Below are 13,268 nucleotides of genomic sequence, written 5' to 3'. Positions count from 1 at the left end.
TTACACTGTGTGTCAGTTACACTTCGTTAGAAAACGCTACAAGGAGAGAGAGACACCACAACTAAACACAATTTGCAACCCTGGATTAATCCTACAGCCAGGCAAAGGATGTTTCTGGCTCTGAAGAACACCACACGGACAATACGCATAAGGTCCGTGGGTCAGATGTCACTGTCATATTAGTGCGGACTTCCTGATTCGGGTCGCAGACTGTCACTATGCGAGAGAATGTCCTTCTTCCTAGTGTTGTGGCGTCACCAAGTGCCACAGTCTTGAGACGACTTTGGTGCAAAAAGGGTGCTTTTATGAAAGCACGGGGACGGGACGCGGGGGCAGAGCGAGCTGCCCTGGGAAGGTGAGGCGTGACTGATTCTGTGCTTTCGGGTTTGTGGACACAGCGGGTAGAGATGACATATGTTTCTAAGGAATTTCTGCACGTTGAGAGCAGGGTCTGCAGGGCCTTGGAGGTCTGGCTGTCCTCGAGATAAGGCCGCTTTTAGTCTCTCCAGGAACAGGTAGGCAGCTGTGTGTTCCCTGAGGAATGTCATGCCTGCGGGTCTCAGGTGATGGCATAACTCTTCATTGGTTTGTCATCTGGGAGAGAGGGAGGCCGATTCGGTCATCCACTCAAGAAATATGTATTAAGCACCAATTATGTGCCAGGCCTCGTGCGAGGGATGGGGGACACTGGGGTTTAAAAAAAACGAAAGGTGCCAACTGGAACGGAAACGAAACTGGAATGGAAAACTCAGAGGTTTCTGGCAAATCCCCGCATCACCTGGGTGTTTTGAGCTCCACAAGTCCAAGAACAAACATGTTCCCCGCCACCTTCCCCCAAATACCCCCAAATTCCCGGACCTCATTCGCGTCTGCTGCCTTGGGACATGGTGCCCTAATTCCCCCTACCCGGGGTGCATCAGGAACCCGGCTGCTCGGTCCCCGCATTAGCTAAGTCCAGCCTGTCATCAGCTCAGTCGGCTTCACTCCTAACCTACCCCATGGTCCCCCCGTCTCCCCCCATGTCCACCGCCCCTGGAGCGGGCTGCCCCCATCCCCCACCTGGACTGCCCATGTGGCCTTGAAGCCGGTGTCCTTCACCCAGCTGGCGGATGCAGTGGCCGGAGAGAGCTTTCCAGAAACTGCTCGGGTCACGTCACACCCTGCTCACGACATTTCGGAAGCCGCCTGTTGCCTCTGAAACAAAGACTCCTTTCTTTCCTATTCCTTATTTTGTGGAGAGCCTCACGCATGGGATCGTTTCATAAGCGGCCGACTCCCCGACCACGAGGTGAGCTCCGGAAAAGCGGAAAAAACGCGCCTGGCTCTGCACGCCACTGTGAGCGCACGGATGGCATGCAAATTAATATTTTTTTAATTAGGTGGATAGGCAATTAAAATAATTAGTGTCTGGCTCTGGCCAGTGGACGGAGACTCATTACCACTGGGGACCGCCGGGGGGAGGAGGTAGAGGAGGTACGGGCTTGGCGGAGCCTCGGGGACACACAGACAGATACGCCGGGCAGGCAGCTGGAGGCGGACGTTAGGGAAAGGCACAGGCTCCTGTCCCAGACGGAGCTCTCTGCCCCAAGCCCACCCCTTCAGTATCCTTCTCTGCCCGTCAGAGGAGCCGGCGGGGGTCTGCGTGCCCTCTGCCCCCAGCGTGCTGTCGGTCGCTTGCATAAACCTGTCCCGACAACACCTGCTCTCGGGGGCGGTCCAGAAGCCGCGGGCCACGCACGCAGCCGGCCTGTTGCGCTCAGCATCCTTCTATCCCCCCGCATGGGGCACAGCACCCTTCGGGCGGCGGGGGCATGGGGGAAGGCTGCCTGAGCCGCGCTGGAAGTTTTCTGGTGAGAAATGCTTTCAATAGGAGAGAACACAGCTGTGAGCCTTGATCACATTCATTCATTTTATTCTTTGGGGGGCCTGGACTCCATCAAGCATATCAAATTACAGCAAATGATTCCAGACTACGCCTCGTCTCAAACTGCTGATGGGATAGAAACATCAGTGCTGCTCTAAAAATAATAATAAAAAATTCCTGCCGTTCTGTTATTTCACATTTAAATTAACTTTCTTCATGGGTGTCCTAATGATCTGAAGGGGGTCGTCTCATCCTTCCACCACTGGATTTTCTTACACCCGGCAGTGGTCGCAAGAGCCAGCCCCTTACCTCTCTGCTGGCCACTCGTCCCACAGACCTTCCGGGTCCCCTTTCCAGCTGCCATGGCCCAGAGGTGACAAGCAGTCCCATCCGCACAGACCAGGGCTTCCCGACCTCTGGAGAAGTCTTTGTTGTAGGGGGGCTGCCCTGCGACTGCAAGAGGTTAGGCAGCATCCCCACCCCCGCCAAGGGCACCCCCACCCCAGGGCTGTGACAACCAGGAAGCCCACCACACCACCGATGCCCCCTGCAGCTCTGCGTCGTGTGGACACGCCTCTGCCCCCCCATGCCAGCCTCCCCGGTGCTCTGCCACACAGCTCAGTCAGAGGTCCCTGCAAGAGGAGACAGAATCATCCACGTACCATGAATTTAAAACAATGGGGGTGGGGCGCCTGGGGGGGCTCAGTCGTTAAATGACTGCCTTTGGCTCAGGTCATGATGCCGGGTCCTGGGACTGAGTCCCAAATCGGGCTCCCAGCTCAACTGGGGGGTCTGCTTCTCCCTCTCCCTCTGCCTGCTGCCCCTGCCCCCGCTCGTGCTCTCTCCATCTCTCTGCAAATGAATAAAATCTTTAAAAAAAAATGGGGGCATGAATCAACTTCAGGCCTCCTGGGGCCTGGGAGTCTGGAACTCAGCTCATTAGCTGAGGTCCTAAAGCAGCCACATCGCTCTCCTGCCTCCCTTCGGTCACTTACCAGCTTCAGTGACTTTTCTGCACAGCGCCCCTGGTGCCCTCCGGGGGGTCCTCCCTGGCTGTCCGACACCAAGCCTGTCTTCTGCCTCCGGGGCCTGGGTAGAGAGGGGCCCAGTGCAGGAGGGACCAAATTGAACACACACTTTCCCTCCGTCACTAAAACCTCCTGAACCTGCATCTGAAGCTGGAATAACGGCACCAACCGGCTAAGCCACGACGCGCAGGCAAAGAGACAACAGCCCCCAACCCCGCCGTGAGCTCTCTCAGCCCCGGGCACCGGGCAGCCGGCCGGTCTGGCTGGAAACGTGTCCTTCCGTCCAGGTGCGTGTGTGGACACTCGGCAGCGATCAGAGCCTTCTAGGACGGTTACCGGCCCCTTCCACGGGGAGAAGGCCACGTGGGCGAGGTGACGTGGCAAGGGGCCCACGTCCTGCTCCCCCACTTACATGGCGGGGCCCCAGGCAGGTCTCAGAGCTGGGCTGAGCCTCGGGTTTAAGCTCTGCCTAAACCAGGTGGAGATGCAAACACAGAAACCCACCGGCCGGGTGGATTCTCTCCCAGGACGTTAAGATAAGGGAGACAAGGAATCGGGTCACAACCTCTTTATCTCTGGGGATAGCTGTGACTGTATTGTGCGGGACTCGGGCGGATGGAGAAGCGCACCAAACGCCCCCCAACAGGAGAGGCTGAGAGAACGGACACGGGCAGGCACACGAAGACCACGGTGACCCGGCCGCCAAGACGGGAGGACGACACGACGCAAGGATGCCCCGGACTCTGTACGCGCGTGCGCGCCTTGGGGGAACGTCTGTAATGACACACGCAGGGGTGTTCGTGGTGGGTGTCGGAAGTACCTTCGCTTTTGTACATTTGCGGGCTGCTCTGTTCAGAATGAGCAGGTATACTGCTGGCCTCGGAGGAGGGGACAGCTATGAGGACGACAGAAGGGGGCCGGTCAGCAGGGGCTAGGGGACCCCGCGGCTCTGCCTGGCCATTCTCTCAGCACAACCAGAGTGAGAGAAGACGGGTCCTCTTTCCGTACAATGTACAAATACGGGAACCACTTGCTTGTGAACATTCTTGCTTGTTTGTGGATTTGCCTGGAAAATGGTCAAGCTATTGCAGTCTGGAAAGCCAGAGGCTCCTTATCGGCCCAGGGCTCCGGCCTCTGACTGCTGCAACCGCAGCAGCCACCAGTGGGGGGATGGGGGGGTGGTCCTTTGAACAGAAATGAAGCTGCCCCTGGCTCTGGCCAGTCCCAAGTGGACCTTATCTGTAGTGGCCGGTCACTACGCAAGCCCCATCCGTGGTTCTGCACACAGATGGCAGGGAGGGGAGGACCTCTTCCAGGAGGACCCTAGCAGGACTCTAACAAGGGACCTGATGGGGACAGGTTTTCTGCTACCCCCAGCTGGTGGCCAGGTTATAACCAGTCTGACCTCCCTTCCTGGGAAGGGTGATAAGATTTGTGCTTCTCCAAGTTTCCTTTATAATGAGATAAAGTCTGGAAGAACTGGTTTGGGGAGGGACTACCCTGGTAGGATTTACAGATCAAAATCAGTTCCCACAAACGAAGACCAGAATCTAAATTAGACAGCTCTGGCCTCCTGTTTCAGAGACCTGCAAATACACTGCCTGCAGCCTTGCTTTCTTGTCTTCAAGGCAGGCATGTACAGGCAGCCACATACAAAGCTGTGACACAATTCCCTGGCACCCATGCATCCATGCACCCAGGCACCCACGCACCCATGCACCCATGCACCCAGGCACCCACGCACACAGGCACCCAGGCACCCAGGCACCCATGCACCCACGCACCTATGCACCCACGCAACTATGCACCCAGGCACCCACGCACCCATGCACATATGCACCCAGGCACCCAGGCACCCACGCACCCATGCACCCAGGCACCCACGCACCTATGCACCCAGGCACCCAGGCATGCACACACCTATGCACCCAGGCACCCATGCACCCAGGCACCCACGCACCTATGCACCCAGGCACCCAGGCTCCCACGCACCTATGCACCCAGGCACCCCTGCACCCCCACACCCATGCACCTATGCACCCATTCACCCATGCACCTATGCACCCAGGCACCCACGCACCCAGGCACCCATGCATTCATACACCCACACATCCACATACCCAGGTACCCAGGCATCCATACGCCCAGTCACCTAGGCACCAATGTACCCCAGCACCCAGGCACCCAGGCATCCACCTTCCTGGATATGCCAGACACGATACGACAGGTGCTGGGGCTGCACAGTGAGGAAGGCATCCCCCCCCACCCCCGTGGGGCTTCCAGGCCAGCAAGAGACCCAGGCGTCCACCAATGACTACACGGTTTACCATCTCATTCCCGGTGAGGCAAAGTGCTCCGGGTGTGAAGCCCACCCACAGGGCCCCAGCAGAGAGCCGTGCAGGCAGCTTTATCTGGATCGAGGCATCGGGAGTGGCCCGCCCCCTCCCCCAGGTGAGTAAGAATCCAAGCTGAGACCAGGAGAAACCAGTGTTGGACAAGGAAACACTCCCACGTGAGGGGGCGTGGGCAGGAGAGACAGGTGAACTGGGTGTCAGCAAAAGCCCTCGAATGCAGAGGTTGGGCCAGAGGCGGGAGAGAGTTTGTATTTGCTCACAGGAAGCTCTGTGTGCATCCGCACACAGCCTGCCCCAGCCTGCCCCGCCAGCCTGCCCCGCACAATGACCGCCCCACAGCCTCTGTCTGAAAGCCCCATGTCTCCACACGCAGCGGTGCGCCGCCCGACCACACCAGGGCGTGCTCCTGACCTCACAGCCCCGCGCAGACATGACCTTAGGGGAAGAGGAAGAGAGGCAGAAAGGATGTCCCTAGGCAGGTGAGGGACAGTCAGCACAGACCCGCAGTGAAGCGGTGAGTGGGTGTGCTGCCGGGGACCGAAGTGCTTCAGCCACCCTGGTCTGTCCTCTGGGGCTCACTACCCCCAAGAAAAGCGCTCGGCGGAGCTGGGGAAAGGCTAGTTGACATCCCTCCCCATGTGTTCATTCTGCAGCCCAGGTCCCCGGGGCCAAGTGGCCGCTGCCTCCCCGACAGCTCCAGTCCTGTGTCCCGGGGGTGCCCCAACTTGTGTCTAATGCTGAAGCCTCAAGCACGCCCCCCGGCCCCGTGTGTCTCCACCTTCCTGTGGCCTCCCACCACCCAGGCGTCAAGACGGGCGGCGGGGGCCTCCCCCACTCCTCCTGTTCCTCTCACCCTCTCCCACACCCTGCCACAGAGTCCTGATAGCTCTGCCCAAACACAGAGCTGCGGCAGGAGGCTACATGGGGGGGCAGCCCACTGTGACGGACGAGGACGAGCCTGGTGCCCGGCGCTGTTCGGCGTGGCATGCCAGCCCCAACGTCTCTCACCTCCTCCTACTTCTCTCCATATCCCTGCCGGCCGGGCCACGCCAGCAACCTCCAGCTGGAGTCTTGCCTCACATCCGGCCTTCCAATCCGCTCTCCACACAGCAGCCGGGGACAGCGCGGTGACATGCAGGGCAGAGCACGACCCTCCCCGGCTCCGGACCCCGTGGCGGCCTTCTACTGCACCTAAAGTCTGACCGACTCCACGGCCTTCCCTCCGGGAGCCGGCCTCCAGCTTCCCACCCCACTTCACCCCTCCTGGACCACTGGCCACTCTGTACTATTCTGGTTCCTCAAGGCAAACCAGCCCTTCAGACCTCAGGGCCTTTGTAGATGTTCTTCCCTTTGTCCAGAACACACCTCCTTGCATGTGTTTCTCTTCATCCCCCGGATCGCAGCTCACAGGTTGCCTCCTCAAGACAAGAATACAGAAGACAGTCTAGTCTCTTCAACACATGGTGCCGGGGAAACTGGACAACCACGTGCGGAAGAATGAAACTGGACCCCTCGTACAGCACGCACGAAACTCAACTCAAAATGGAGGAAAGACCTAAACCTGAGACCCAAAACCACACAACTCCTAAAAGGAAAAGTAGACAGTCATCTTGGACATCAGCCATTGCAACATTTTTCTAGCGACATCTCCTCAGGCAGGGGAAACGAGCAAAAATGAACTGGTGGGACTTCATCAAGATAAAATGCTTGAGAAGGAAACAGTCAACAAATCGAAAAGGCAGCCTGCGGAAGGGGAGGAGATACTTGCCAAATGACACAGCTGATAAAGCGTTAATATCTAAAATGCAGAGAGACCATGCACGACCCAACACCAAATAACAAATAATCTGGTTAAAAAATGCGCAGAGGACCTGAACAGACACGTCTCCAAAGAAGACATGCAGATGGCCAGCAGACACCCAAAAAGATGCTCCACATCACTCGGCATCGGGGAAAGGCAGGTCGAAACCACAGTGAGGTCCCGCCTCACCCCGGTCAGAAGGGCTAAAATCAGTAGCAGCAGAAACAACCAGTGCTGGCGAGGATGCGGGGAAAGAGACCCTCGTGCGCTGTTGCTGGGAAAGCAAATGGGTGTAGCCGCTCCGGAGAAGAGCACAGGGCTTCCTCCAAAACACTGAAAACAGACTTACCCTACCATCCCGCAATTCCACCCCGGGCAGTTACCCAAAGAAAACAGAACCGAATTCAAAAGGATACATGTAACTCTGTGTTCCCCGCAGCAGGATCTACAGTAGCCAAGGCAAGGAGGCAACGCGAGGGTCCGTCGACAGACGCACGGGTGAAGATGGGGTGCGTACACGCACAGACACGCAACCGAGTAGGACTCGGCCGAGAATAAAGAATGAGGCCTTGTCGTCTGCAAGGACGCGAAAGGACCTAGAGGGCACTTGCTAAGTGACACAAGTCGGACGGGGAAAGACACACACTACGCGACTCCACTTAGAGGCGAGAGCTGTAAGACCAAACCATGAACAGAAAACTCACGAACACAGAGAGCAAACTGGTGGTCACCAGTGGGGGGAGTCAGGGGGCGGGCAAAATGCCGGAAGGGGAGCGGGAGGTCCGGGCTTCCAGGTACGGGACGAGTAAGTCACGGGAATGAAAGGATCGGCACAGGGAACGCAGTCAGCCGTATCCTGGCCGCGCTGGGCGGCGACAGGTGGTAGCGGCACCTGGGATGAGCCCGGCCCGGCGCACCGTGTGCCGCGGAATCACTAGGTGACAGGCCGGGAACTCCCACGACGTTGTGTGTCGACTACACTCGACCACGAAAAAAGAAAATCAAATACGTTTAATCTCAACCTGAAGTATAATCTCCCGCGGCATCTCATTACATCGTCCACACCTACTGTCCGTTTATACCTCCTCTACTCACAGGTGCGTCCGCCCCATAGCAGAAGGCATCCCATCCCCGCAGCCAGCCGCGAGGGCTGGTCCCCTGACCCCCAAGGACTGCCTTACGGAACCTCAGCTACATTACGGATCAGATACCTGGCACCTCCGCCGGGCCCCATGGGGCCCCACGCCCACCTGCTGTCACCTACAAAATGTCTGGGAGCGTGGGAGCAGCAACGATGTCCGTGCTACGTACACAGCTCTGACTGCTCGTGCAAGATAACCAGCAAACACCAGGACACCTCGATGAATGTACCCAACTCTTAAAAACCGTGACCGCCTAGGGACCCAGGATAGAATGTCCTTTAGCTTGTTTTGTAGAAACTGTCATATCAGAGCGCTCTGATTCGAAACCTGGTGACCGATACCAAGTTTGCTGTCTGTGGGGCAATCGATAAGGGAAAGTAATACAATCAAACGCTAACAAAGAATTTTAAAAAAGGTTTCCCCTCCAAGGGGCAAGCCTCAAACCTCCTTCATTTCTTCACACCGTTAACAATTTTATAACTAACACATCTGTGGGCTTCTTACGGCTGCCTGTGCCCGCGGGCAGCAAGGAGCTCAGCGGTCATGGCGGTCCTGGTTACGCACTGCTGACCACCCACAACCAAGCTCTCAGTACCTGGCACATAGTAGTTGCTCAGTAAATACTGGCTGAGGGACAGACCAGCCTCTCTCTCAGACATCACTCCGTTCACGGGGCAGAAGCCAACGGGCTGTAAGTGCGCAGCCAGGTTCATGGCACACGGCTACAAGATCAACCTTACAAAGATTCTTTACTGTAGAGCAGACCAACACTGTATGTTAATTAACTGAATTTAAATGCATTTTTTAAAAAAGAAGACCATAGGTTTCACATGTGTATGGTCCAGCAGCAAAATAAACTTTTTACTTAATGCACAGTACTTGACTGATTCTAAATGCACATTTTTAAAGCAACCTGAGAGGGACGTACCTTGCGTAACTGATGGTGAGTCTGGGCTGAGCTGCAGAGCTTCCCCTCTGGGGTTCCTACAACAGCGATGTATCTCGTAATTGATGGGCCCGTGAATTCCGTGAAATGCGATATGTAAAGAAATCGGGCTTCCGGGGTCTGCGGGGTTGGGCACTCCTCCGCCCTGGGGCAGAGGGGTGGGCAGGGCCACGGGGCCCCCCACAAGCTCCACGGGCATCCCCCGGAGCTCTGAGTCCACCGCATCCCTGGGTGTCCATCTGGGTCCCCAGGAGCACTGCGAGGACAGCCACCGGAGGACAGCCCGTGCCTTCCCCAGTCTGCCCACATAACCCGAGCCCGGATGACCCCAGGTTCTCCGTAGGACAAGAGCTCTCTCCGCTCTAAACAGCAGCTAGCCCCCCACCCCCCAAGGCTTTGTGTACGTGCCCAGCACCACGCAGCACACCTGTCCAGCACCTCATGCGACTGTTCGCTACCAAGTCAGTGTCCTCGTGCCTCCCGTTAGCCTCGGAACTCCCTGAGGTCCAAGAGCGCCCTTCCTCACCTTCACCCTGGCCCAAACCCGGAGCAGTGCTTGGTGCGTCCGCAGTGTTCGATGCCTCTGTTGAACTGACCCAAACGTCCTCCGCCTACAGCTGTTTGCCCCGAGGACGACCTTCCCACACCACACACTCAATTCGGAAGACCAGAAACAGGGAGGGAAAAGAAGTCTAGTCATTGACTTCAGGAAAAAAGTAGAAATTCTAAGTCTCTGAAATCATACCTTTCGATTCCTTTACCGTGTGCAAGCAAAACTCATTAACTCCTCTGTAAATGCTCATCGCAGGGAGCGTCCCGATGGCGCCTTCCCGATGCTCTCCGCTCTCACTGTACCTGAGACCCTCCTGCTTCCGCTACAAAGATGACGGTGGAGTGCAGGCACCGGAAAGGCAGCCCCCTTGTCCCCCGTGCCGATTCGGTTATGGATAACCTTCCACGCGTGAAACGAATCTAAACCTTCCCTATTCCATATAAATCAGAAATGCCTAAATATCACCCAAAAAGGGAGTGAAACAAACAACGCACACACCCAACAGAAGATTCTAGAACACCAGCCCCTGGTCTAGGGCACAGAGGTCGACCCCGGCCAGAGAGAACAGGGAGAATCAGTGAGCCATGTAGGGTCTGGAGCAGGGAGGGGTCAGGCATAACTGGACGCCCAGACCGGGGGGCACAAGACAAGAGAACTCGGGGGAGCCCAGCCTTTCTCTCCTCAGAGACCACGGCCCCCCCAAGGAGCGCTAGAATCCCAAACAGGAGATCTGCGAGCGGCAAATCAGAGGTTTAAATGGGGGTCATATCACCCGAACACCCGGAGAATGGGAAGACTCCAGCTCCGTCCAGCATCGCAGACACAGAGCGCCCTCCCCATGCCTTACGGAGACAGCTAATGGCACAGGGGCCTGCCGGCGGGCAGCCCCGGGCTGTGAAAACGGAACCAGTGGGCACTGGGGCAGAGGCGACAGGCTGTGGCCTTTGGACCCTGGGCACGAAGGAGCAGCACAAATAAATCTCAGTGCCTCCTGGTGCATTTGCCTGTGTTTACCAAGCTCTTACCCTTTGCAAAGCAACAACATCCCGGGAGAGGGAAGAGGGAGGAAGAGGGGGCTGTGTTCAAAGAAGCATAAGGGACTCCCGCTCCCGGGCAGTGGGCTCTGGCGACAGGCTTGCGGGCCCTGCCTCTATAGTCAGTCCAGTCTGCAGTCTCCCTCTCGGGCTCCCACCCACGATGACCCACACCTGCAGCAGGAGAGTCTCCCGCAGGCCCAGACGCAGGCATTCGGGTGCCCGGCCCCGCCAAGCCAGGCAGTTGCCCCGAGGGAGTCCAGGTGGCTCTGGAACAATGTATGGGTCGAACCCCTTTCCCGGTGTGCTGAAAGGGCTTCCGTGGGTGGATATGTCGGAATGCCTGCTCTGACTGCTCTTCTTTCCAATGTAAGCCTCTACGGTATCTTCGTTTAACTGCCTTCACTTTTTTTAAATGTCATAACATTGAAGTCCATCGGTTTGCTATTGATTTTCCAGCAGCCGACCAGGTTGAAGCCACAGACTCCGGGAACCAGCCAACCGGAGCAGCTGTGTCCACACGGGACACGCTCTGCTCACCGTTCGGGACCACCAGCTCCCGATCTGAGCGCCAAGACTCCCTGTGTCTCACGGAGCCTCCTTCCTGGGAACGCCTCGGACTCCCCACCTCTGTGTCTCCAGGGCCTCCCCCTTTTACTCTTACCCACATCTGAGCTGTGCCAAGTCCAACCTCCCCCCAACCTGCCCAAGGACGCTGTTCCTTTCTGTCCAGAGCCGGGTCCTGGCCATCTCACCACCCTCCCCCCGCCGACCACGGGCCTCATTTCAACCAGCCTCCCTGCCTCCAGGCTCGCGCCTTCCGATGTTATCTAGAAGTCCGCCTTCCTGAAGAAGTGATCATGCGACTTCCTCGTTCAATACCACTGAGGACTCCTTAATGTGTGTGTTCCGGGGGGGGGGGGGGAGGCAGACTCCTCAAAGTGTCCTTCAAAGACAAACAAGTCTGTGAGATCCCACCGCTCCCTCCTGTAACCCCAACGCCCCGCGGACTCACTGAGACCTACCCAGTGTGCATCTGCCCCCCCCCACCTGTCCCCTCCCCCTGCAGGGACCGTGGGCCCCCAGCTCTGCACATGCGAACCCTCCGGTCCCACCAAGGTGGGCTGGGAAACGTCTCATCTCCAGAAGCTTTCCCTGGCCAAAGATGGAGGGACCCTTTACTCCTAACTCTGACGACCGACCTGTACTTTCTTCTGTACTAGGCAACCCCCCCACCCCAAACCTGAACCTCTAACAGGGACCTTTCCTGGAGGGCTGGCGGGGTCTGACTGCCGCTGGCATCCTCCTCAGGGGCCTAGTGAGCACCAGGGCTGGACGGCAGCTGTCAGCACGCAGCACCCGAAACTTGACAGCCGCCAGCCCAGGTGTCCCCCCTTCCCATCCTGGGGCGCCCCTCGGGGAAGCCTCCTCACCAGGTAGGGCATCCTCCCCGCCGGAAACAGAACTCCCTGCTCCCAGTCCCGAACAGGGACACATGCCCGCTCCTCCTGACCCAGTCACCAGTCCCAGGTCTGCGGGGCGCGCAGGGGGGTCGCGGACCGCACCCGCCCGCGGAAGCAGCGGGCCCGAGCCGGACCGGGCGGGGATGCTCCGGCCGCCGCGGTGCTGAGGACCGGGCGCCGGTGCCCACCGAGGACCAGGGCGCGGCGCGGGGACGGGGGGCGCAGGGGACCGGCGCCCGGGGGCGGACCGCGCGGGGGAAGGCGCGACTTCCACCCCGGGCCACCCTGTTGAATCCGGCTCCAAACTTTTCCCGCCGCCCCGACCGCCGCCGGAGACGCCGCGGGGCCCGGGACGCGACCCGGCGGCGGCGCGCGATGGGGAAGCCCAGGGGGTCGCGGGCCGGCGCTGCGCTCCGGGGGCCGCGAGGCCCGCGTCCACGCCCGCGGGGCCGGTGCTGATGCTGCGACGCGCGGGCCCCGGAGCGCGCCGGCCCCTCCCCCCGTCCCCGGTGCGCGCGGGGCCCCGGCCGGGCCTGCGGGCGGGCGCGGCCGCTACTCACCCGGAGGGTTGGCCGCCGCCGGGGTTGCCATCTTGCCGGGAGGCCGGGAGGCCGGGCGGGGCGGAGCGCGGCGCGGAGCCCGGCCCCGGAGGGCGGACGGGCCCAGGCGCCGCCGCCGCCGCCACACAAAGGACGGCGCGGGCGGGCGCTGCCTCCGCTCCCCCCGCCGCCGCCCGCCCCGCCCCGCAGCCCGGGCCGGCCTTTGTCGCGCGGCGGGGGGCGCGGGCCGCCGCTCCCCGCCGGGCCGTAGCACCGCGAGACTTGCGCCGCGGGCCCCCCGGGGTGGGGGTGCGGGTGCGGGTGGGGGCGGGGCGCGGCGGGCGCAGGTGCTCGGGCCGACCCCGCGCGGGTTTGGGCGGGGGGCGGGGGGCGGACCGGCCGGCGCGCGGGTGTCCGGGACACAGCGCGGAGGCCGGGGCCGGGGCGCCGAGCGGGTGGGGCGAGCAGCCCATTAAGATGCAGAGGGAAGCGGTCCTTAGAGGCGCGGGGAACAAAGGCGCCCAGTGCGGCCCACTTAGCATGC

General features: G+C 59.6%; 1 protein-coding gene across 3 annotated transcripts in view; it reads right to left on the bottom strand.

Annotated features, from left to right (window-relative positions):
• ARNT2 (aryl hydrocarbon receptor nuclear translocator 2) overlaps positions 1-12,897 on the bottom strand; it is a 141,515-nt gene extending 128,618 nt beyond the window's left edge. For 2 of the 3 annotated variants that reach the window (XM_046008751.1, XM_046008755.1), the window contains exon 1: positions 12,746-12,897. In XM_046008751.1, the coding sequence (XP_045864707.1) occupies positions 12,746-12,776 (31 nt within the window). In that variant the 5' untranslated portion in view covers positions 12,777-12,897. The remainder of the gene's footprint in view (positions 1-12,745) is intronic. The other variant, XM_046008750.1, reaches the window with a different exon arrangement.
• Between the last annotated feature and the right edge of the window lie 371 nt (positions 12,898-13,268).

This window comes from Meles meles, chromosome 6, assembly GCF_922984935.1.
Source record: "Meles meles chromosome 6, mMelMel3.1 paternal haplotype, whole genome shotgun sequence".
Lineage (NCBI taxonomy): Eukaryota > Metazoa > Chordata > Mammalia > Carnivora > Mustelidae > Meles > Meles meles.
Note: the sequence above shows the minus strand (reverse complement) of the source record. Positions and strands in the feature narration are given on the sequence as shown.